This window comes from Erythranthe guttata, chromosome 8 (assembly GCF_056151865.1).
Source record: "Erythranthe guttata isolate IM_541 chromosome 8, IM_541, whole genome shotgun sequence".
NCBI lineage: Eukaryota > Viridiplantae > Streptophyta > Magnoliopsida > Lamiales > Phrymaceae > Erythranthe > Erythranthe guttata.
Genome location: NC_142540.1, coordinates 22,137,316 through 22,164,551, shown reverse-complemented (window position 1 = coordinate 22,164,551; position 27,236 = coordinate 22,137,316). Strand labels below are relative to the sequence as shown.

At 31.3% G+C, this 27,236-nt stretch overlaps 2 protein-coding genes across 2 annotated transcripts; both read right to left on the bottom strand.

Moving 5' to 3' along the window:
- Positions 1-14,869: 14,869 nt before the first annotated feature.
- LSH10 (LIGHT-DEPENDENT SHORT HYPOCOTYLS-like protein (DUF640)) lies at positions 14,870-15,825 on the bottom strand. Its single transcript, XM_012989535.2, has one exon. It carries the CDS (start codon positions 15,685-15,687, stop codon positions 15,154-15,156), a length of 534 nt encoding a protein of 177 aa, XP_012844989.2. The 5' UTR covers positions 15,688-15,825; the 3' UTR covers positions 14,870-15,153.
- Positions 15,826-21,500: 5,675 nt separating this feature from the next.
- On the bottom strand, positions 21,501-24,336 carry LOC148768827 (Heavy metal transport/detoxification superfamily protein). Its single transcript, XM_088821153.1, has 3 exons — positions 24,202-24,336; positions 23,766-23,841; positions 21,501-22,020 (listed from the first exon to the last, which is right to left on the bottom strand). The coding sequence occupies exons 1-3, from the start codon at positions 24,205-24,207 to the stop codon at positions 21,653-21,655; spliced, it is 450 nt and encodes a 149-aa protein (XP_088677279.1). The 5' UTR covers positions 24,208-24,336; the 3' UTR covers positions 21,501-21,652.
- Between the last annotated feature and the right edge of the window lie 2,900 nt (positions 24,337-27,236).

Sequence of the window (27,236 nt, the reverse complement as noted above, 5' to 3'; positions counted from 1 at the left end):
AGTGACAAAATGTACGTTTCATAAGCAGATTTTGAATTTTCAAAAAGAAAAAAAAAAAACCCACATAGTTGTAAATTTAGAAAAAAAATTGAAATAATACATATATATACAATATTTAGAATTTTGGAATAATTTATATTATATTTAATATTAAAGAAATGGTAAATAAATTAAAATTACAAATAGCAAAATATACGTTATGTTAGGAGATTTTTTTTTAATTATTAAAAAATACCCACATATTCAACATTTTTTAAAACAATTGAAATGTTGTATGTAATGGAAAATTATAAATAAAAAAGATTTTAATTATTAAAAAATACCCACATATTCAACATTTTTTAAAACAATTGAAATGTTGTATGTAATGGAAAATTAGAAATAAAAAAGAAAAAATAATATGTTAGGAGATTTTTTTTTAATTATTAAAAAATACCCACATATTCAACATTTTTTAAAACAATTGAAATGTTGTATGTAATGGAAAATTAGAAATAAAAAAGAAAAATTGTATGTAATGGAAAAAAGAAAAAATAATAGAGAGGGGTTAGACTCTCAGTTAGATTTCGAACCCTGTACCTCTGCAGAATTCTATGAAGGACTTAACCAGTTCAGCTACAGCATTACATTAGAAAGGTTCTACATTTACAGATATATATTATTAAATATATAGGAAATATTTTTTTTTAAAATCAAGGGTGTGCTGTAGCACACCCTTGGACCACACTAGATACGCCACTGACCACAATCTTCAGTATTGGGCATACTCACGGTCGACATTTCGAGGCCGAAACCGACCACGCGATCGACACATAACAGACGGTGACAAAAGAAATGATTTACCGCGTCTATCTCGAATCGAAGACCATCCCCTACGCGATCTTGATCCGGGGTATTATATATGATGACAGTTGGAATAGGTCAGGGAGCCCGAGAACGCATAAAAAAATACCTACGGGACCAATCGGGGAGACTCTTCGACAGGTCGCAGAATAATCGCCGCTAGGAGCGAGAAAAAACACCAAAAGCAAAAAACGTGGCTTTTTTCACATAGAATAAGTGTAGAGTATATCGGAAGAGCGCATGGATCGGCTGAGGTAACGGTTGATAATATAAAAGCAGCTCATTTGACCGATCACTGGGAAAAGGGATGGCAAAAAAATCCGATCCGCTAGCTAACCGTGGGTATCCTCTCCATTCAAAAACCCCCGCTACCAAAACCATTAGGGTTTGGTAAAAGAAAAAGCAAACCATCATGATTTTGGTATGGTTTTAGTTTTAACTCTTAGCTTTATATATATATTAGTTTTAATTCAACATAATATCAATAAAAAAATAATTTGGCCAAATCTTAAATAAAGTATTAAATAATTTTGGGAGAATATAATTTTACTAAATGAATTACTCAAGTTGGTTTGAGGAAGCAGATATTGGGTGGCGGCTCTTTAGAGAAAAGAGAAGAGAAAATTCAGATCGTTGAGAAAAATAACATGAGAGATTGATAGTGGTAATGATTAAACATATAGTGAAAGGGTAGTATAGAGATATTATAATATAATTTGCTGGAAAAAAATTACAAATGGATTTATCTTAAAAATAGGGGAAAAAAAGATCTCCTGTAATGGTGCAAACCTAATGAGGGGGTTTCTAAGATAACCCTAGGTAATTTGTTCTTAGCAATTAAATGATGCATATTCTATTTTTCAGTTTAATGTAATACTCCATCTGTTCCACAATAACTGTCTCTTTTTAAAAATATTTTTGTTCCATATTATCTGTCACTTTAGATTTCCAATACTGCATTAAATGCATTTTTCCTCTTTTAACCTTATCAATGAAATTCTATTCATTAATTTTCTCTCATAAGTCATTAAATAGTAAATGTTGTTTTAGTCATTTTTATATAATTTTTCTAAAATCAAGATATATTTATTGAGTTTTTTAATCTTTGTGAAAAGTGAAAAGTGACAATTATTTAGGAATGGAGGGAGTATTAGATAGTTTGTTGTTTGCAATTAAATGATACACATTCTATTTTTCAATATGATGTTTGTTTGCATTTGGTGGAGTCATATACGACGATAGTTGCCACAGTGGTGGTTGTTTTAGACTTTTTGACAATGTTTTTCGTACGAATTGATTTTGTTTTTTTTGTTAAAATTGGAAGGGGAGAGGTGTGGGAGAATTTGATTTAGCTGAGAGGTTATGGGAGAATTTGATTTAGTAGAAAAAATTTCGGGATTTGATTTGATTTAATTAAGGGTATTTTTGTTACAAGTTAGAAAAAAGATTTATATAGAAAAGTAGGACTTATATGACTAGATTGATTCCTATAAAATTTTGGATAAATTTGAGTTGGCCCATACAATGAATTTTTACTATAAATCAACTCACTCTTTAACTTCCATTTCAATTAAAACCACAAAAATATATGAATGTAGCTTTAAATATTTCTATTTCGTATGAGCCCATCCCACCCTCCGATCCCACCCCGCCCATTAGATTAGTTCCGACCCGACCCGACCGTTTTTTATAGCCGATGGTCTGAGTTGTCGAAGCTTCGATTAGCTGACTTAGCTAATGTTGAAGTCAACTAATAGGAGCTCCGACGACCCGTTGCCTGAAAAAAAAAACAATGATTAAAGAAAAAAGATGGAATGTCAACTAATGTCGAAGTTAATAAATGCTGAGTCAGCTAACCGAAGACCCGACGACCTACTGTCGGAAAAAGGAGAAAATAAATGAAATGTCAACAAAGGTTGAAGTTCACTAATTTTGAGTCAACCAACCAGAGCTTCATCAACCTGTCGTCGAAAAAAAATAATTAAAATAAAAAATAAAGATAAAAGAAAAAATAAAAGAAATGTCAACTAATGTTGAAGTTAACTAATGGTGAGTCTGATAACCGAAGCTCCGACGACCCACCGCCGAAAAAAAAAAAGAAAAACAGAAAAAAAAACGGAATATCAACTAATGTTGAAGTTAACTAATGCTGAGTCAACTAACCGGAGCTCCGACCACCCAGGCCACCGCCAAATATATATATATATATATATATATATATATGTGTGTGTGTGTGTGTGTGTGTGTGTGTGTGTGTGCGCGCGCTCTTTGAGGAAACCCCCCAGTATTTCTTTTAATGGAGAGAAGTTCAAAATATTTTGCTTCATTTGAAAAAAGTCCACACCCATTTTTAGCCATCATATTTTTCAGCCTTACCCCCGCCCGCCGCGTCATCACTGGGTCATGCATGAATGCTATACAGTTGTTACAATGTGTCAGGCGCCGCGTCATCACTGGGTCATGCAGGAATGCTATACAGTTGTTATATACACTTCCATATTTATTCATATATTTCCAATTTCAATTTTCTTTTTTCTTTTCTTTTTCCCTTTTTCTTTTCCTTTTTTGTGTCAATTTTATTAATCAACTATCAAGTATAGTCGATTAAAGTAAATCGACTATGAAGAATAGTCGATTAAGGAAATTCTTTAATTTTTTTTATCTATTTTTTTTTTGTTTTTTAATTTTTTTTTCTATATCAGGTATATTAATCGACTATGATGAAGCATAGTCGATTAAGAATTTGTTACTAAAAATAACAAATTACAACTGCAGAAAAATGCAAAATCAACTATATTTTACAAAAACAAACAATATACAAACATTATAATTGATTTATACAATTGGAATCAATAAACAAAAAATCCAAAAAAAATTAAAAATTGGAGTGAATGAAGCATATTAATCGACTATGATGTGAAACATAGTCGATTAAGAATCTACTACTAAAAAAACAAATCACAACTGCAAAAACATGTAAAATCAACTATATATTACAAAAACAAAAAATATACAAACATTATAAATGATTTATACAATTGGAATCAATAAACAAAAAATCCAAAAAAAAAAAAAAAAAAAAAAATTGGAGTCGATCAACCTTAATCGACTACCAGAGCATAGTCGATTAGCTTAATCGACTATTGAACATGTACATAGTCGATTAATGTTTCAGCCTGCGCGAATTTCTCTACAGGCGCCGTCATCCGCCCGATCCACCAAAAAACCCTAAATCTGCCTCCCTATCGTCACCACACCGCTGCCACAATACACCATCACCACCTTACTTTGACACTATGACGGTTTTTTATTACAAATAAATAAATAAAATAACAACTCGCACCACCAACCAAAGCAGAACCACCACCCATCAAAATCCGATTCCGGCGACAAATCGACAATTTTACCTTTTTTCGCCGCCGATGTAGCAATCCTGGCATTCGAATTCAGAATCGCTATCAAAATCATTTATAATGTTTGATGGGTGCTTCCTCTTCTTTCTTTCTCCATCTCCCGGCGACGGCGGCGGAGAAGATTGCCGGAGAAAACAGAGGGAAAAAAAAACAGAGAAGAAGAGAAAATCTGGAACGTGAGAGCGGCGGATGAAAAATAAAAAATAAGATTAGGGTTTTGAAAGAGTATTATAGACAATTAAGGGTAGTTTTGGAATTATGAAAATATCATATTGGTGGAATATTAGCTAATGGGTTTCTCTAATTACTTTTGGAACAGGGTGTTTCCTTAATTATTTTTCCTAGATGAGGGGGTTTTCTCTAAATTTCATATATATATATATATATATATATATATATATATATATATATATATATATATATATATATATATATATATATATATATATATATATATATATATATATATATATATATATATATATATATATAATAAATAATAAAAGTAATAATGATTATCAAAATAAATAAGATAAAACAAACTCTATTAGAGTTTGAAAATAGTAAAAAGGGTATAAACCAATTATTTGAGTTTGTTCAAATAAAACTTACAACAAATCAGTTTTACTAAAAAACATAAAAAGACTTGGGCTTATCCCACATTATGTAAGTTAGTAAGGGAGCTATCTCAAATAAACCCTAAGATCTAATATATAGTAGAGATGGCAATGGGTAAGGGTTTGTCGGGTCTTAGACCCGGAACATACCAGTTTGGGGCGGGTCTTGGTAAGTTAAATGATTTTGAATCGGGTAATGGGTCTAAGTTTCTAGAACCGGATGGTTCTGGGTCGGATTATGGGTCTTATTGGAACCGACCCATAACCGACCGTGTAAATATATTATATTTAATATTGTATCTATATATACAAATTAATTTAGGATTTTATTTATCAAACTTCCAATTTTCATCGTGTCTATTTTCATTTGCCAATTTTTCGCGGTTTCATTTTTTTTAATCTTGTTTCTCGTAAGTAATATCTATCAAACTTGTCGACCACCACTAGCTGTCTTGCATTTTAAACTTTATTTATTGTAGAAGTTAAATATAATTAATTATATAATTTTATTGTTCACTTTATATCACTTGCACAAGCTTTTTAAAATATTGTATTTTAATTTTGAATTTTTTTGCTAAAATATACAAGCAAAAATATTATAAAAGTTAAAAAATATTAATTTTTTTTTATATTAATGGGTCTGACGGGTCAGAACTGTTTAATTCGTGTACAAATTGGTGCGAGTTCGGGTCTAAGCTAAAACGGGTTGAAGTGAGTCTTGATTTTATATATTTTTCGCGAATCAGGTCTCGGGTTTAAATAAATCATCCCCAAAACCGTCCCGCAAACATCCCTAATATATAAGGATCTATAGCAAATTACCCATCTTTTAAAACCTATTTTTAATAAAATGTCCTCAAAAAACTCCCAATTCATTGTTGTCTAGAAAATTTTATAACTCAAAAGGCTCAATACTATTTGACTTTTATTATATATTGCATGTATATTTTAACAACATAATCTCAAAATAAAATGCAATATTTACAAGTGATGTAAAGTGAATAATAAACTTAGATAATTAATTATATTTTTAACTTTTACAATAAATAATGTTCAAAATGCAATAGCGGTGGTCGATAAATAATAGATAAGACTTGCGAGAAATTAGATTCAAAGAATTGAAATGATGAAACAATGAGTAAATGAGATTAGAAACGATGGAAATTGAAATTTTGATAAATTTAATTAAAAATTTACACACACACACACATATATATATATATATATATATATATATATATATATATATATATATATATATATATATATATATATATATATATATATATATATATATATATATATATATATATATATATGCGTGTGTGTATAAATATATATATATATTTGTGTGTGTTAAATATAAATCCACTATCCCACTAATAGATTCTTAATTTCCCATAATTTCATTATCACCCACTATCTCACGTACTTTGTAGTGTTATAACCACTTTATAACTTGTAACTTTGGTGGTTTTACACCTATATAAATGAAATTTCTCCCTTCCCAAATATACTCACAATTATCTCTCTACGTATTTGTTGTTCTTTATATTCTCTCTTCCTCTTATTGTTTGCAATGTACTCTACTATATTATGCCACTATCACCCAACCAAAGAGCTAATACAATCTAAAGGACTAGTAAACAGGCATTTTACAACACAATATAAAAGATTAGTTTCGTAAATTTACAACTATGCATTCCAAAACATAAGTTGAACATATTACATAAACATAAAATTAAACATTATGAAGAACGAAAATACAATTCATTACGATTGTCATTCAAATTAAAACACGAAATAATATTACATTAAGCTACAAAATACAACATTTCATAATATACCAAATAATCGGTCGATGGTTATGATTGTCATCACTAACACTTAGTCGCCATAATTCATCATATTTTAACTTCTTGATAATTAAGTTGAACGGACAAGAATGTTTCTTATGCCGACTATGTTGTCCAGGTCAACTTAATCATATCAAGTACTAACAATTCTCTTTTCCAGACTAAATAATTAAACGTTGGCGATGACTAGGGGTGGAAATCGGAACAAAATTTTCGATTTCCGCCGAATCCGATTCCGAATATTTCCGATTTTGGAATGATTTTTTGTAGTTCGAATTCCAAAATTTCAATTTTCGATTTTTTTCCAAAACAATCGGATCGGAATCGGAATTGTATATGAATTATTCGGAATTTCCGAATTCCGATCCGAAAATAATTTCGAAATTTCCGATAATATTTTCGAAATTTTCCGGAAATTATTAATATTTCTTCATTAGTATCGTTACTATATATTGTTTCTAGTGAGGCTTTAAAAAGTCCACTTTAGCAAACTGATGCGTCCAAATATTGAATATTCTGAATTTTAGGGACTTAACAGTAAATACGACAAACTTTTAATAAAAACCTAATTTCTTCTTATTCTTCTTGCACCGCTCACATCTCCTCTGGACTTTTTTTTTTCTTTCCACCGCCAACTCTTCTTCTCCACCACATGAGTCATAACACCTAACTTACCATGTCTTTAATCGTTGCCTTCGCGAAACAGAGGCTGGAATTGCTGCGAAATATCACAATCATTTTTCTCTCAATATCGCTGGAGTTGCTGCCAAAAGCTATTGTTATTCTCTCTATAAATCTCCGTCGTGGCTGTTGCTTTTCATCCGTGCTTCAGTCGCCGGGCATACTGAACGACGTTTCCGAAAATTCCGAAATTCTGATTTTTTTTTTCGGAATCGGAATCAGAACGACCTTTTGTATTCTGAAATTTTCGGAATCGGAATCGGAAGTGAAAGTGATTTTCACTTCCGAAAAAAATCGGAAATTTTCCGAAGGGGTGGATTCCGATCCGATCCGTCCGATCTCCATCCCTAGCGATGATTAATTGCATTATTTGTTACCCACATATTCAATGCCTCCCTACTATCAAAGGCGACATCACATTGAAAACAGTAACTGTAATTGTGAGATTCTTGTTCTTATTCTTGCATAGAAAGAAATCATATTAAATCACTTCAAAAATTAAGGGATTTTTTGTGAAATTACACAAAATGCAAGCTTGCATTTCGTGTAATTTCACACGGAATAGAACAATATTTGAAAAAAAAAACCATTTTGTGTTGTATTGCACGAAATGAATGTGCTAAATTTCATGCAATACAACACGAAATGCATAAAAAAGTCCAAAATCGACAAAAAAAAGTATTTTTTACCTCAAAATTGAAGTCGGTTTCGATATCGATAATTGCCGTGTTCTAATTCATATTTACAGAAAATAAATCACGATTTGGGAAGTTTTAAAGTTTTAAAGTTGAGGGAATTTTGAAAAGGTGAAAAGGTTTGTAAAAAAATGAATTATTTCGCACTAAAATTGAAAAAAAAATACACTAATAATAACAAACCCCGTTTTCAAAGAGCTGCAATACATAGGAATCGAAATAAATATGAATTAAACTAGGGCAAATGGCAAATAGGTCCATGACAAGGGCACTTATTTCAAAAAGGGACATTCAACTTTTTTGTCTTGCAAATATTTCCAGCTCATTCAAACTTATTTGCAAATAAGGAAAACCCTTTTATATATACCAAAATTACCCTCAATTCATTATAACACAATTCAACTCCAATTTCATGATTTACACCCCAATTTAGTCCAATTTCACCAATTAACCAATTTTGACCCGCCACCACCGGAGACCGTCGGTCAGCCGCCGTTGACCACCGGGTCCCCGGTGTTGACTTTTTTTTTTTGTGTTTTCTTAAAAAAAAAAATTTAATTAATATTATTGTCTTGGCTGCTAAATTAATGTCTCCAGCAGTTATTTAACTGTCAAAGACAGTAATTTAACTGTTAATTGACATTTTTTTTCTTAAAAATATATATTAATTAATATTAATGTCTTCGTTGCTAAATTACTGTCTCCAACAGTTATTTAACTGTCGGGGACAGTAATTTAACTGTTAATTGACTTCTTCTTCTTCTTCTTTTTTTTTTTAATTTTTTTTTTCCTTAAAAAAAATATTTTAATTAATATTATTGTCTTGGCCGCTAAATTACTGTCTCCAACAGTAATTTAACTGTTTGAGACAGTAATATTACTGTATTAATTAATTTTATCGTCTTAGCCTGCATTTTTGCTGTCTTCGACTGTAATATTACTGTCTCCGACCGTAATATTATTGTTTCATGCAATAATATTACTGTTTGGGACAGTAATATTAGTAATATTACTGTTCGGGAAAATAATATTCATAATATTAATATTACTGTTTGAGACAGTAATTTAGCAGCCAAGACAGTAATAATAATTAACATATTTTTTTCTAAGAAAAAACAACATTTCAAAAAAAAATCGAAAAAAAGTCAACTGCGGAGACCGCCCGGAAAAAAATTTTAGAAAACCAAAATTTAAAAAAAACAAAAATCAAAAAAATATTAAAATGGGGGTTAATGTGATATATTTGTTTAAATCTGGGGTCAATGTGTAATATTAAGGAAGTTAGAGCATAATGAATGGAATTGATAAGAATTATATTATGGATGGTACTTTAGACTAAAGATATGGTGAATGAGTTTATTTGAAAGACTATTTTTTTTGTAAACCAATGCGCATTTAAATCCCTTGTCATGTCTATTTTTGCCATTTGTCCATTAAAGTAGAGGATAAAGTTTTATATGTTAATAAGGGTAAATTACAAACACCCCCCTGAGGTATGGTCAAATTACAAAAACACCCCTCTTGTTTGGATAATTACAACCACCCCCCTCAACTCATCAAATTTAGTGGAATCTTCGAGATTATATGGAGTATTATCACTTTTGTACCCGTTTTATCCCATTCAAACTCTACATTATGAAGCAAGATGATCATAATATATATGTGATTTTTAGCTTGTATATATCAGTTTGTGGTGCATCGGAAACTGTATTTTTTATACAAAAAGAGTACAAACTAGAGCACATTTCACGGAATCTAGATGACTATGTTGAATTTGGCACCATAAAGGTAGAGGTCTAAGAAAAAATCATAGTTGAGGGGGGTAGATGTAATTATCCAAACAAGAGGGGTTTTTTTGTAATTTGACCATACCTCAGGGGGTGTTTGTAATTTACCCATGTTAATAATATAAGTAGACCAAAACTCGATTGGACATTTACATACCACATATCCTTACATGTTGTAAATGGACATCGATCATCACAATAGCTATTTCACAAGTTGATCGAAAGGTATCTCAAGTAAGGATGAGGGCAAATGAAAGATGAAATATATTTGTAACGGATTACAAAAAATCGATCAAAAAAAAATAATAATAATGAGGATTTGTCTGACGGATCCAAAATTGTTTTTCCTCTCCATTACAAATTTTGTGACTAATGTTGATCAATTTAGTGACAAAATTATCCGTCACAAAAGCCCTTAACTTTTTGTGTAGTGCAATGTCTCACTCTTGACAGATTTGAATAGCATTCCTTCCAATACACATAATTAATGTGCATATATGAATGTAAAACGTAAGTACAAAATCTAAATGAAAATATAATAGACTATTTAACTGTAATAATATTTCTTTCTTAACTGCACATGTATCATGTTTTAAGGGGCAATATTACACAAATTATATTGTTACAACTGATTACAAGTAGTAGACAAAAACACTAATTTAGTGATCCTTGTTTATACATTTCCAGATAATTAGTACTATCAAACATTTGTGAAGTAATTTTTTATTAAGAATGCTTATTATTCATGCATCATGATTCATGCCATCAAATTTTGCATCATGGATAATTTGTGTTTAAATGAAGAATAAGAAAAAGATTAGGACAAAATTGAATAAGTAAAGATGTCCCACAAAATCTGAGGAGACAGAAGGCAATCCAATAAAGATTCAAAGGACATTGATATATTTAGTATTAAAATCCAAAGATCTTTTATTCACTTGTTTTAATGGGAAACTAATGCTATATTAATAATGGGTCTTAATTCCGGTCACTAACTCAACTAAAATAATTAAATAAGCATTTTTTATATCTAGTACAAGAGGGATGATAATAAAATTACAATGATGAGGTTGCACATTCATATTTTATATATATATATATATATATATATATATATATATATATATATATATATATATATATATATATATATATATATATATATATGGTCCTGAATAGGGGTGGAAGTCGGACGAAATGGATCGGAAAAAATACCTTATTCGAAAAATTTCTAATTTTTTTCGGACGTTAAAAATAGTTTCCAATTTCCGTTCCAAAAAAATCGGAATTTCAAAATCCACTCAAATTTCGGAATACCTCGAAATCGGTGGAATTTTGGAATTTCCGGAAATTGCATTAATTCTTAAATTTTTTGTTCCAAAATCGGAAATAATGGTAATTTTAAGATTTTTTTTTCCTAATATTTTCGTAATTTTCCGGCAAAATGCAAGAATCCAAAACAAAGGTTAATAAGATGAAATGTAAACACTTGTAAAAACAACATAATCAGTTTAAGCAAACATAGTTCTTGCAAAACACGAATAGAAAAATAATTCAGAAATACAAAATATATATATATATATATATATATATATATAAATATATATATATATATATATATATATATATATATATAGAGAGAGAGAGAGAGAGAGAGAGAGAGAGAGAGAGAGAGAGAGAGAGAGAGACCATAAATCTAAACCATATAAGCATATATCATAATATTTATATTTTTTATATAATATATATCATACATTATATATTTCGGAAATAAAATCGGATCGGAAATCAGAATTTCCAATAATTTTATATGTAATTCCAATTCCATTCCAAAAATAATCGGAAAAATCGGAAATCGGAATATCGAAAATTGGAATGAAAAAAATGGGTTCCAAAATCGGATATTTTAGGATCGGAATTGGCGGAATTCGGAAATTCCGTTCCAATTTCCATCCCTAGTCCTGAAATTAATATATAGTAGAGACTAGTAATTCTCTCAAAAAAAAGAAAAAGAAAAAAGAGAGACTAGTAATTAATATTTGTAGACTTTAATTGAAATAGCGTAATTAATATTCCGAATAGAGTTCTAACGGACTATTATTTTTAGCTAGTGGTGGAGACAACATAGAGTTAGGGGGTGACATGACTCCCCCAACATTTCTTAAATCACTCATAGCTCTTTGTTGTCTCCACACTAGCTAAAAGTAATAGTCCGTTAGAAATCTATCAGAATAACGTATCCAATGCATTATCCGATTAGAGTTTCTAACAATATTTCAGGGGGTGAGCTTAATTATCAATACTACATGGACCTTAAAGTTATTTTAGCATAACATAAAAATGTGGGTGTAATTTACCATATATATTATTGAATTGCAAGAAAAGTAACATTTGCAAAATTTTGATACTAAAATAATAAAACAAGAGTAAATTTAGAAAAGGAGGACATAAAATTGATTTGTTGCTACTGGTGATTTAAAAAGAAAAAGAAAAAAAGAATATAATAATTGAACAACGTCTTGTCGATTTGAAAAATAAACAAGCAAAATAAAAGCATCATCCCCAATAATCAATATATAAAAGTTCAAGTGACAATGTGTGGGGTGCAAAGATCTGACAAGAATCCTAAAAAGATGCCTACTAAAATGGAACGCTGACAACCTAATTCAGAGCTACTCTACTAAATTCTAATACTAAATATTGGTGGATTTCGTTTTAATTTAATTTGTGATGCAAGAAAAAAAAAATTAAAGAAAAAAAAAAGATGGATCTTGAAAAGATATAAGAGGAGGGATTCCAATTTCCACCTGATGTCAGTTAGAAAGGCTCCATCTTTTTCTAGGGTGAAATATATTTGGTAAAGAAGAATCTAGTGTCACACTCACTTTCTCCATATCACCATTTTACATTGTCTAACTTTTTAATTGAAGTGTATATATATATAGATGATTCCTAGATAAAATAAAATAAAGGGTAAATTACAACACCCTGGTTAAATTACAAAAATCCCTCTTTTATTTGGGTAATTACAACCATCCATCAACTATAAATCTTCTTACATGTCCACCCTTGCGATTTTAAGTTTAGTGGAATCTTCGAGATTATATGGTATATTATCACTTTTGTACCCGTTTTATCTCATTCGAACTCCACACTTTTGAAACAAGATGATCATAATATGTGTTTTGTAACTTGTATATATCAAAATGTGGTGCATCAGAAACTCTATTTTTACACAAAATGAGTACAAACTAGATCACATTCCACAAAATCTAGATGATTATGTTGAATATAACACCATCCATCCATAATTACTAAAACCTATGGGAATTGTTTACATTTAAAATTGTCCCTAACAATTTTAACGCTTAAAAAAAATTCCTTAAAAGTTTGAAACATATTCTTATAGATTTCGACAGCGGCGGTCACTGGTCGGCAAGAGCAACGGTGAACTTTTGGCCAACTTCGACTTTATATAGTTCCGCTCCGGCGACTTTTTACTGACAATTTTGACGACTTGTTTGGTGATGTTTATAGAGTTTCCGGATTTCAATAGTATCTAATAAAAAAAAAATTGATGTTGGAACAAAAATTTTGATTTCCAATTTTGTATTTACTATTATCGATTAATTTTGGATCAAATTTAGAATTGCTTTTCACTTTCGAAAAAAAAAAAATACTTTTCTGAAAGTGCTAATTCAGCCCCTAATTTTACCCCACTAATTTGAGTAGCTACTAGGGGAAGCAGTAGAATAAAAGTGACTGACATAAGGACATATATAGAATAAATAAAAGAAATTGGCATACAATATTTATACTAGATCCCTAATACTGTCACTCAAAAGAATCACAATTGACACCCTTTTAAAGCTTTTTAGTTTTGGGGGAAAAAAAATAAAACACCCCTTTAAATAATAAACATTGCAATAAAAGTATAAAACTCTCAACCACAACCACACGTACAAAACAATCATATATTATTTCATAAGAAATATATAACAATGATGTTACCCCTCATGAAATAATATAATTAATATCCATGGCGATAAAATTAACATTTTTAAGGAATATTCGACGGAATAAAAAAGATTCGGCCAAAACTTAAACCGTAATAGTGACAGTGTAAAACGAAAACAAACTTAACAGGTCTTAGTTACCTTAGTAACTATTAATACAAGTGTTTTTTTTTTCTTAATTTATTAGGGGTTCTCAACTTCTCATAGGTGACCAACCCTCATTAGGAGAGTTGGTACCTAGCCTTTACCAATAGGGTAACGGTCTAGGGTTCGAGTCCCCCCACTCCTATTTCCCCTTGTAATGGACTTGAATTTACTCAAAAAACTTCTCATAGGTGGTGTTTGCAAATGATTATTTAAAAGCAGAAGTTAGTGATTGTGATTTAAGTTAGTTTTAAGTGCTTATTTCTAAAAGTTGGGGGTGTTTGCAAATATTTCGGAAAATGAACTAAAATTGAAAAAGCAGGGTTATGGGTGCTTTTAAAAAAATAGCTTAAAGCAGATTATTTTAAGAGAAGCAAAAGCAAAAGTTGATTTTGCAAACACCTAAAAACAGATTATGAGTAAAAAAAACCGCATAATCACTTTCAAAAAGCATTTGCAAACACCACCATAATGTACCAACATTTTCTTTAAAAATACATATTATTTTAGCATTTTCTAGAAAATGGTAGTTCCAAATCCGAATGTTAATTATAACCTCCTTGCAAATGAACGAAATAAGGATCTCTGCAACATTCTCCATAACTTATCACAGAGAATCATGATAAGATATGGTTAGCCTAATTAACACTTTAATTAGGGAATCTTGAAAGGACAATTTTAATTAATTTAGATCAATGTTTCAAGCTATACTTCAAGCTAGGGTTTATGAAGGCCATAGCTCTATATATGTACTTCATTTCATTGTGATTAATTTATAATTAAGAAAGTCTTAATATTTGTACTGCCCTTTTCTCACTTGTGCTGATTAATCTTTCTCATCTTCCACTTCAATAACTCAAACACCACTATCAAATTACATTTACAATGCAAGTTTTGAGTATACCCAAATAAAATAAAATCTTGACTCTTACCTAGAAGGGGGTTTTCCATGAGCAAAAATATATAATAATATAAAATCTTGACTTTTATTTGCTAGTAAGGGGGAAAAAACAAGATTAACAAGAAAAAGAAATCCGGCCGGCCGACCGACCACATATTTGATATATATATTTGATCCAACGGTGATCGAGAAATCCGGGATCAAGGAAATGGGATTGAAGAAGAAGAAGAAGAAGAATTGGATTCATGATCATGATCTCGGGCGGGTGCACCAGGTTTCTTCTTCTTCTTGTTGTAGGGAATCCCTCTCGCCTTAGACTGACACTCCTTAACTTCCCTTAAATACATCCTTATTGAACTACTTGCGAATGGGTTTGACTCCGGCGATCCTCCGTTCTCCTCGTACGCGGCGCGCAGCCGGCCGACCAGGGCATCTAGGCTGCCCCACGCCTGTCTCAGCGGGCAGGTGCATGGGGCAGGCGGCTCCGGCTGCCCGTAAAACGTGCACCCCTGCGAGTGAACCTTTGTCTTCCCAAACTGATCCAAATACCTCATGAAATCAAGCACGTGGCTACTGTTGCACTGTGCCACCCCCACCGCCGGCCTCATGTTCCTCAAGAACTGCCCGAATGTGTTCCAGTCTCTCCTCTTCTGTGACTCGTACCGGCTCGGCGTCGCCGCTGCTGCCGGATCGCCGCCGCCCCATGATGATGACCCTTCTGCCCCTCTATCCATTATTCTTATTAATTATTAATAATAATAAACTACATATATATGTTGTTCTGAATTGTGTCTAAATAAGGGGGATTATAAGATGAAGAAGATCACATCAGAGGCGATGTGAGTAGGGGCCATACACAGAATTGCTTTTCGTTTCTATCCTTCTTTTTTTCTTTTTTTCATCCAATTATTTTTATTTTTTACTCCTATGTAAGGTTTTATTTTAAAATATATTGTCACGATATCTAATGAACGAACGTCTCAACAAAAAACTTAAGTTGTTAGTATACGTTCCCTGATTATGTACAAACAAATTACGTTTGAAGTCTTACACCTGAAATATTTAAAATTATTAGCGATCGAATTCAAACTCAAGATCTTTATTTAATCTGACTCTGATACGATATTGAATAACTATTTTTACTAAAATTTTAAATTAATAATAAAATATATATATTATTAAATATTAATATTTGGAATAGTACACGTTGCAATAATTTTTGTGTGGGAATTGCCTGTCAAAAATTATGATCCCCCACTCCAGCTAGTGTTGTACGATCAACCCTAAAAAAAAATATTATTTCCTACAAGTTGACAAAATGTAATCTCCATTGGTATCTCTAGGGCAGTGACTGCCAATAGCAGCCACCACTATTTTGTGTTGATTTGTGGTCTATGTTATATTATTTTTTTATTCATCTATTACGTCCAATGATGACAACGTTGGATTATAATAATAAATTACTATGGTATGTACTTTTCTTGTGCACAATACAAGGTAAGTAGTCTTTAAATTATGCGAAAAATTAAAACTCCATCACACCACACATTTCAAAAATTAAAGCAAAAAATCAGACACCAATGAGTTATTCAAAGGGCTCCAACAAATGTTTTGAGATTATACAAAGACTTATAATTTTTTTGTTTGGTTGATATAACCCTTCAATATCTAATTTAATAGAGAGAGAGATGTTCAAATTCTTTTTGCTTTATTTGAGAAAAATACACTCGTAATTTCAGTCATCTATTTTTCTAATTATATATGTCCTTGCCACCTGATCATCAGCACTATCCGCCCATCAGCCGGTTTTCTTAAAATTATTACTATTTTATTTATTTTTCTAATTTTTCTAATTTTTTTAATTTTCTTTTAATTTTCTTTTAATTTTTTTAACTTTGTTTTAATTTTTTTAACATTTTTTCTCTATCAGATATATTAATCGACTATGAAGCATGCTAATCGACTACGATGAATCATAGTCGATTAAGGAACCGACTAATATAAATAACAAATCATAACTAAAAAAATGTAAACTCAACTATATTTTACAAAAGAAAAAGATATACAAACATTATAATTGATTTATACAATTGAAATCAATAAACAAAAACTCTAAAAAAAAAAATTGGAGTCGATGAAGCATATTAATCGACTATGATGACGCATAGTCGATTAATGAACTGATTACTAAAAATAACAAACCACAACTACAAAAAAATGCAAAATCAACTATATTTTACAAAAATAAAAAATATACAAACATTATAATTGATTTATACTATTGGAATTAATAAACAAAAAAAAAAAAAAATTGGAGTCGATTAAACTTAATCAACTATCAGAGCATAGTCGATTAGCTTAATCGACTATTGAACATGTACGTAGTCGATTAAGGTTTCAGCCTACGCAAATTTCTCTACCTGCGTCATCCTCCGCCTAATCTACCCAAAAACCCTAGATCTGCTCTCTATCAAAATCTGATTCTGGCGAGAAATCGACAATTTTACCTCTTTTCCCCGCCGATATAGCAATCCCGGCATTCGAATTCAGAATCCCTATCGAAATCATCATCATCTTTATGGCTTCTGTTCAGATTTGCAAAATTTATAATTCCATGAAGGGGTAGAGAGCGGGAGGAGTAGGAGGAGACGTCTCAATAGGGGAATTGAAAGCCAGAGAAGATGGATTAACCCGACTACGACGGAGATGGCAATGACGACGACGGATTCAACGGGATTGGCACCGTTGTTCTGGCAGTGATGTCGGTGGTTGGTTCTTCATCTTCCAATCAAGAGAGAATAACATACATAATTGAGAGAGAAAAGTAGAATACAAAAAGAAAAAAAAAACAGAGAAGAAACGGGAGAAGAGAATAGAAGATTATGGTTGTAGAATGGTATAATAGACAATTTAAAGGTTGTTTTAGAATTTAAAAAATAACATTTAGGTGGAATATTAGCTAATAGAATTTTCTCTAATTATTTTTGGGATGGAGTGTTTCCTTAACTAAATTTCCTAAATGAGGGGGTTCTTGCTAATTTTCCCTAATTTATTTTTCCAAATATAGGACTTGGGTCCCGCATTAGAAGGTAAAATACTGAAGTTTTTTTTCCTAATGGACCAAGCAAACTGGGTCTCCAAATTCTGTTTAGGAGACCCATATGGAAACCCGGTAGATTTTAAAGTCTCTAAGAAACTAAATTTCACAATGGAGGACTTTATAATTTTGAGTCTCTAGATCATATTACAGATTATTTTATATAGTAGATTCGGGCTCAAATTTTATTCATTTACGAGGTTGTAGACAATTAAATTTTATTTAAACAATCTTAATTATTTTTAATACACGTTTCGATTAAAAAATAATAAATTCTGAAATGATATGAAATGTTGAACTACAACCATTGTATATGATTTCAATTAAAATATTTGTAACCCCCACTGATTTCCACCACCTTTCACTCCACATGTTTTTTTTTTTCCTTTTATTTTATTTTATTTACTCTCCTCTAAACCTAATTCAACATAATAGAGCACGCCCCTCCTCCCCAATTTCATCCTTCTCTCTGTTCTTCAACACACTAGAAACAAAGAGGAAAAAAAAATATGCTACAAATTTCTTCAAGTAATTGACAACCAACCCAATCCTCTACTTCTAATTTCTTTAGTCCTCATTCACTAAACAATAAATCCAATCACATTCCCCTAAATTTGTACTAGCATTGAAGAGAAAAAAGAAAATAAAACTCACAATCTAAAAATTTAGAAGTGATGAAGAAGATGAAGAACAATTAGATGTATTTATGTCTTTTTAATTTTCTTTTCTAACTGTTGAAAACCAACGGCCATATTTGGAACTCATTCAAAATTTTATTTTTATTTTAAAAAATTAAATTCAAAATTTAAATGCAAGAAATTGAGTCTTATTTGAGTTGGGTCCCATGAAATATGAGTCTCCAACTAAAGACCTATATTTAGGAACAAGGATAAAGATTTGGCAAAAATCTATAAATTTAAAGTCCCTCTAAATTTCTTGTTGGTGTTGGATTTTCTTCCACAATTTCTACATTTTGTAACCAAATGGAGTTTGCTTACTTCATTAGAGATGTCCTAAGTACATTTGCTAATCCGTCACCATACCTTTTTTTTAATCCGTCACCATACATTTTGACGACGAGAAGAAGAATAAGTGCGATGCAAATGAATACGCTTGATTCATTAATCAAGTTCAAAGTATTGAAGGTTCTAGAATTATCTAGAATTCATGAATGCGGAAAAATACATGAATGTGTCTTTTGGAGAGATTCATGTATAATGCTATGGAGGAAGAATATTATTAAGTGTATGTTCATGTATTCATGTATTTGTTCATATATTACTCATTCAATCAACAAAATGAAGGAGAGAAAGATCGAAAGAAGAGACATGGAGAAGAAAGAGGACAAAATTCCATAGTCTCGTTTCAAGTTCGAAGCAAAATGTACCCTGATGGTCATTTTTCATGTCCTTATAAAACAATTGCGTGGTTGCTTGAAAAATAATTTGAACCCAATTTTCAAAATCTAAAATTATAGAAAAAAGGTGCTCTTGGTGTTGGAGTTTGCAAAACCCTTTTTTTTTCTTCGAATTGCACAACTTTCGAGGATTTAAGTCGTTGGGTATTGTCATTCAATATTTTAAGTAGTTATAGACATTTCCTTCTTACTCGTGCATTTTTTTTATTTGAAAAACACAGTTCTTTTATTTTTTGAGTTTTGATTCTTGATTTTTGATGTGAAAAACACATTTCTTTCTTGATTCTTTTATTTGAAAAACACAGTTCTTTTACTCAGGCATTTTTTTATTTTGAAAAACACAGTTCTTTTTGAAGAATGCATTTACAGGGTATTTTTGTTATTACACTTTCTTTATATCGGTATTGTCCCATGTTATGTTTTATTCGTTCTGATAGTTTTGTTTGAAAAATTAAATGGTTGACGAATTGATACAATATAGTAGTTTATTTGTTGCTGCAGACATTGCTCCCAAACTGGAAACGGCCCAAGAAAAATTAAAGGAGAGTCAATGCTGACTTGGTGCTTTCACCAAAATAATGACCAAAGTGAAAATGCAGATGGAGATATTACGACTGAATGCTCTCAAGTTCAATCCATTTGGACACTAATCTACATGCCCAAATTGGGCACAATTTTACGAAAGTGTAGTTGTTAGTTTTATTTCATGCAAATATTATATATTTGTGTAAGATCCAATGATATGAACCACGCCAACCAGGGGCGGACCCAGGGGGTTTCTTGGGGGCTGAAATATCGGAGTTATTTAAAGAGAAGATTTTCTTTTTTGTTTTTGGGGACTAAAGTGTACAAATTTAAAAGTTTGGAAGGCGAAAGTGCATTAACTAATACATAAATAGCAAAAAAAAAAAAAAAAAAAAACTGCTTAAAAGAAATTCTTGGGGGGCGGGACCCGGGGGCCACCCCAACCATATGCATGGATACGCCCCTGTCGCCAATCATGTGATGAGACCCGATAACAATACATCGGATATCAATTCCTAGACGGCCCAAAAGAAAGAATTAAAGGGGTTTTAAGGGGTAAAGTGCAAAAAGATGGCTCTTTGAGGGAGCAAGTGTTATTTGCCCTAATAAGATATTTAAACATAATTATATCCCTATTATTTAAACACGATTTTATCCCTATCGATTTGTAGAGCGTCGTCGCTGGTTTTGAACTATCCACATCATTTAGGGGAAGAACAAAATCAAGAGAAGGAAGAATAGAACAACCCGACAATTTGAACTTAAAAGCCCTAATTTCTTTTTCATTAAGAAAAACTAGATTTCTTTTTGAGAAAAGGGAAAACAAATCGCCTCAGATACCAAAAAATCAATTTATAAAACTTTTACACCGCAATCATAACGATTTTGGTTGGCCTCCGCCTCGTCGACCAAGTAATCGGCCGCCTCAAGTGATTTATAGAACATTGTGTAGAGCAATAAAGTTTTACAAATAGGGACTGATCAGTGACTTTATTTACATAGGGAGTGACGAGCACTTTAAAATTTTGGTTGGAGGCTTAAATGTATTTATACTGCTTATTAATTTCTGACTTCATGTATGATATTTTGTATGGTTCAAAATGTTTCATAAAGAAAGCTGACAAAATCTTTTAGTTGAGTCTAACCAAATGCTCTTTCTTATGTGTGCGGCTCATTTATTTTTTTCATACCCAAGCGATGTCTATGGATTCACCTAATTGTTACTGTACTTTTTCTTAATAAGCAGAATGGAGAAGAGAACGTACTCTTGTTGTATAATAGTTTGCAAACTATACGAGAGACGTAAGCCACGCTAAGCTAATCACGTATGACAAGCCCGATCCACCTAGCGACCGTTGGCAAGGAGATTCGAACCTGAGTCATTTAATACAGGCTCACTTGAACCAACCACTAGACCATATGAGTGAGGATTCTATCTCAAGTCTATCGTAGAAAAAGGAACAAATACATGATAAAAATTAAATGTAACTAAAAACGCTACAAATCGATAATTTTGAAATCTACACTTTGCTGAAATGAATTCAATAAATTAGACAAAAGACGAATAAAGATTCTTAATACAAATAGAGTGATTGCGAAGGGTAAACAGCTCCCTCCAAACAAAAATAAAATAAAATACGAAGCGATCGATTATTTGTTATTACATTATAGAACAACCATGAGGATTTTCATCACTAAAAGCATCGCCAGTGCGAGTTCCAAACATAGTTGATGAGTTTCCACTATAGTACGTACTGCGACTACTACCATAGTTGTCGTAGCCATGCTTGTAGTAGTTGTAGCTGGAGGCTGGCGGTGGCTGAGCCGTGTAGTGAGTGGAGGTGCCGCCGTAGTTGTCGTGGTGGTGGCCGGTGAAATTATTGTTTCTCATCTCAGGATTGTAAGGGAATTGCCACAACTCAGCTCTTCTTCCACATTTTCTAACTATTTTGAGGACATTCTTTTGATCAGCCAACCCTGTTACCGTCACTTTCTGCAACCCCATGTCTATGTCAACTTCATCAACTCCTGCATGTGTTTTATATGTACACAAAATATGATTCATTTGATCTTCCACTCATGAAATTAAAATACAACATGTTATCATAAATTAACACACAAATATGAATGTGTGCAAATTGTGTATTAATTAATATTTAGGTTACGACTTACGTGTGTCCATTGAGATATTATTACACGAGAACGGGCGACCACAAATTTTTAATAATTTTATTGTTACGTTATAGATATAATATTGTCTTCTGAATAATATAGTAGTGTTAGTCATCTCTTCTAATCAAGGTTTCTTACTAATTAGATTTACTTATGTATTCATTTACCATGTAAAAAACGTTTGGTTCTGTGGGTCAAATTAATCTAGATTGAACTGCATTATACTAATTCTTAATCGTGACATGTGAGCCGGGCTTTGTTAGGCTGGGACGCGAATACCACTGGACTTTATTGGTCCAGCATCATTCAAACTCGCTCGTATATTATTTTTGCTTCAGGTTTATATCTGGCTTAAACTGAACATATAACACTATTTTTTTTCGTATTCGTATTCCTATCAACATATAACAGTAGTATATTTTAATTATTGGAGAATTTTTTTTGCAAGTTGTTTAGATTCCTATGAATGGACTAATTTACTTTATATACAGTAGTATATATATAAGTTTCGTGCATGTAGTCAATAGTATAAAATTAATTTTAAGTAATATTTAAAAATAAAAACAAGCTATATGAATTATTTAAAGAAATTATGATGCTATTTCAAATAACATAAACATTATAAAATGATTAAAAATGAAAAATATAAATACTTATTATATTTTTAAATATTGAAATTCGTTAAATTATTTTGATATATGTTTGAAAAGAATTTCAATAGATTATTGCAAGTTCACAGTTTCATTTATTAACAGAAGTGTTTTTGTGAACTAGTGTTAGTTATATATATGAATATAAAATCTAGAGATATGTCAAATAAAATTAAATAAATACTAAAATTATTTGTTTAATTGGACTAATATACAGGTTGAACGGTAATTATAAGCCCAAACTCAGTTCATTTTTTTTAGTTCAATAGATTCACTCAAACTCAACATGGCTTACAACAAACTAGGCTCGACTCAAATAAACCGGGGCACACCATCGCGCTTCGGATAAGCCCAACTCAATTGGCAGTCCTATAGACTTAGAATATATAATTAACTATTTTATTTCATAAGAAATAATACTCTTTATGTTAAAATTGTTCAGGCCTATATTTAAATATATTAAAATTTAGTACTATATGTGATTTCTCATTACATTCTTAAACAAACACACTAGAATCTTGTGAACCGAACATTTTACTAGCTCATACTATATTTAGTAATCGAGAACATGGTTCCACCACTATTTGATAAACCTCGCCAAGGGCAACAAAAAAATTGTGCATGTAGTGAAAATTGTATTTTTAAGCAGATAAGATCCTCTCCTATTTCAAATAAGTTGAACTGAAATGTCGATGCCACATGTATAAAAGTGACATACCAATATATTCCCTATTATTATTAATATACATGTGGGATATATAACTATTATGAAATGATACACCATGCATTTGAAATAGATGATCCATTTTGATTTTCAAGTTTTAATCCTACTTAAGTAATAATCATGTGACAATATTGTATGTGTGATCACTTCTTCTATGATAGAACACAAGGCTAGAAAATATAGTAATGTTATGGTAAAGTAACTTAATTTGAGAAAATTGAAACTACCTTTGGCCTTTTCGAGAGCTTTCCTTATCTTGCTCTCGCATCCAGCGCAACACATATGCACACGCATTTCTGTGACCTGCGATTGTCAAGATCGATCGTTACGTTGGTCCAATGAAATGTAAGCTCAGTGCAAGAGCAAAATGAAAATACTGACCGATCAAAATTCCGATTTTTCCATGATAACTAATTATAAATCATATTATAAATGTATTGTAATCATTCTTTTATTTTTTGTAAGTTATACTTTAAGAATTGATATTCTAACAAAAACTTCATTACTAGAAACGACGAGGGAAGAATGAAAACCTAAAAGACTTAATTGCAAAACCCCATTCAAAATTTCAATCGAAATGTACCCTAAACGTCGTTCGTACATGGAGATGGTATACGCATGCAAAAATAAACTTTACAAGGACAGAAAAAGAGGAGAGATTACCGTCATCGTGTTTGTAGACGACGTTGATCAATTTCTATTCGTTTTCCAAACGAATTTCTCTCAATTTTCTATCCTTCGTAACTAATGACCAAAGAAGTTGATAACAATATCTGGATCTTATTTTCTCAATCTATTAAATGTGTACATATACGCACACGCACATATATATATATATATATATATATATATATATATATATATATATATATATATATATATATATATATATATATATATATATATATATATATAGTTTCACAAAAATGATGAATTATTAAGTTACCTCTGAACTGCACCGACCTTCCTTCTCTTTCGCTAGTGGCACGATAGAGAAGATGGCAAGCAATAAAAAGAGGAAAAAAAAAAAAAAAGTCAAAAGGGGCACAAACTAAAAAGTTGTACTTAGTGATAATTTAAATGGCGAAGTAACCATTATAGAGACATGACAAGTCAATGCAACATTAATTTACTAAGCAAACCTCTTCCGGCCATGTTAACTAACGTAATTAGCTGCAGATATTAATGCAATTAGAAACTTAAAAAAAAAAAAAACTTCTAATTTCTTTTAAAGTTTCGTTAACGATAAGTTTCGTTTCTAAGTTAATGCATGTTCAAACGATAATCGTGATTAATACATGGGTACGGAATACACAAGTTTATTGTATTTAATACCTCGGTATTATATTGATCAAATTGCTAAACAAATTATCTTGTTATTAATATATATAATTGCAAAAAAACTACATGCGAATGCATTTTTTAACACACAACCTCCAAAAGTCGGGTTTTTAAGAGATAGTTTGCTTAAAAATGGTGAATTTTAGGTTTTGTTGAGATTATCTTAGAAATGGTGAAGTTGCTATTGTATAAGTATCAACATCCTTTCGTTGGGTTTTAATTTGTATCAGAACCGCAAGTAGTAATTATTCAAATCAAGATAACCGTATCCCAATATACCTCATTTATAATTAAGCAATGACATCGGAAAGAAAACGGTTGTAGATATTGGAAAAATACGGGCAAGAAATACGGAAATTGGTATCTGGTAATTGCTCGAGTGAAGTTTTGGACGACATCAACAACAAAATTCATTGGGTCGTCGCCCACCACCGCCTTCAAGTGCATCGTTGGAGGACGAGGGAGATGACGAATATTTTTATGAAGAACCTCAAATTTATTTTAATGATGCACGCTCCTGGAGAAGGATTATCTGACTCAACTAAGATAATTTTGTGGGAAAAGAAGAAGCTAACCATAGTAGATATTGAAAGAATTTTTCGATGTCTCGGTGTTGGGATAGTAGACCGAAAATCTCGTTTTTACCCATATAATTTTATTAAGGCGGCGGAGACATTCAACATAAAAATACTAATTTACCCTTAATGATTCAAAACCAAATTAAAAACAAAACACTAAAAAGATAAAAAAATCATTTCCTTTGTACAAAACCAAATAAAATACATAAACCCAGAAACTTCTCTTCATTATTTCACGACTTCAAAATCTCCTCATTCTTCTCTTTCTTCACAAACCCACCAAGACACCCTACACAAAAAAATTATCAAATACACACCAAACATTCACGATGGAGCCGGAAAACAATGATATGGTGGTTTACGAGGGTGGAGAACACAATGATATATATATGTTTTAACCGTTTATTTTTGCTTTTGGATCGTTTTTTTGTTGGAAAAAAAAGTCGACAATACAAAAAATCGGTCTGCAAATACCGATTTTGTTACTAAAGTCGGTAACCATATTCCGATTATTTTAACAAAATCGGTACTTAAAAATCGATTTTTGTAGTACAAATCGGCATGAAAACACCGACTTATTTTTGTATTATCGGTGTTGTCATGCCAACTTGTACTTCAAAAATCGGTTTTTAAGTGTCGATTTTATTATCTTGTTTTTTAAGATTGTTTTCCCATACTTTCTTGCAGCAACATAGGAGATTGATGGATAGGGCCGGCCCTTGTAATGGGGCGAGCAAGGCCCACGCCCAGGGCCCAGTTTTACTAGGGGCCCATTTTTAGTGTTTATATATATATATATATATATACTAACAATTTTTGTGTGAAAAAAATATTTTCTATTTATAAATTTTAAAACTTAGTTTAGAATTTAAATTTTTTTATTTTCTTCAAACAAAAATTATTTTATACATATCTAACAGTTGCTTTAATAAAAAAAATATTTAGATATATATTAATATTTTCAATATTTTATTGATAATGAAATTTAAATTAATAAATATTTTCTATATTATTTCATCAAAAATAAAAAGAAAGTCGGGCCGAGACCCCATATTATTAAGGGCACAAAATATATTCTCGCCGGTCCCTAAATACGCTGGACCAACCCTGTTGATGGAGGATTATTCATATGAATTATCTACCGAACAAATATTTGAGACACGAGAAGCTCCACTCGATTGAGTTAAAGGAGTTGGTAGACTCCACAGAATGGTGATAGACATTTTTGTTTCAAATCCGGGATTAAAAGGGCGTAGAAAAACCGGTACCATGATGAATAACCGGATGGTTGGAAGACTTCCGATATGGAATCAAGGATTATAATGTTTAGGAAGTTAGTTGGTCAAGAAGTAGCCTTGCAAGAAAACTTCATAAATTTAACATATGTAAGTGAAGACGAGACGGTAAAAGATTTTTCGTGAAACAATGTAATAGATGTACAATCGTTTAAGATTGTTGGTAGCCTTTATTATTATTATGCATTACTTACAATTGCTCGTAACATATATATTTATGCTTAATACCTCTAAAGTTGTATTATAAGATCCAGACACCTAAGGATAGTGTGTATTACGAGTTGGAAAAAAAATCAAAAAGAGAAAAACCGTGAGATATCGGTACTAAAGAAGGACCTTCATCAATCCGAGTGCGTCGACCGGGAGGATTAAAAGGGGCACGCCTTTTTTTTTGGCTTTTCTACCTTGCTCTTTTGAACATTTTCCTTTCGTTTACGGTTTGAGACGGTCGGCGGTACACGAGGAGGTTCAGGTTCCACTACAA

Excerpts from the sequence above, each read along its gene's own strand:
- LSH10 (XM_012989535.2), bottom strand. The coding sequence starts at position 15,687 with ATGGATAGAGGGGCAGAAGGGTCATCATCATGGGGCGGCGGCGATCCG.
- LOC148768827 (XM_088821153.1), bottom strand. Across the intron at positions 22,021-23,765 it reads AGCTCTCGAAAAGGCCAAAG|GAGTTGATGAAGTTGACATA; the intron begins GTAGTTTCAATT and ends AAACACATGCAG.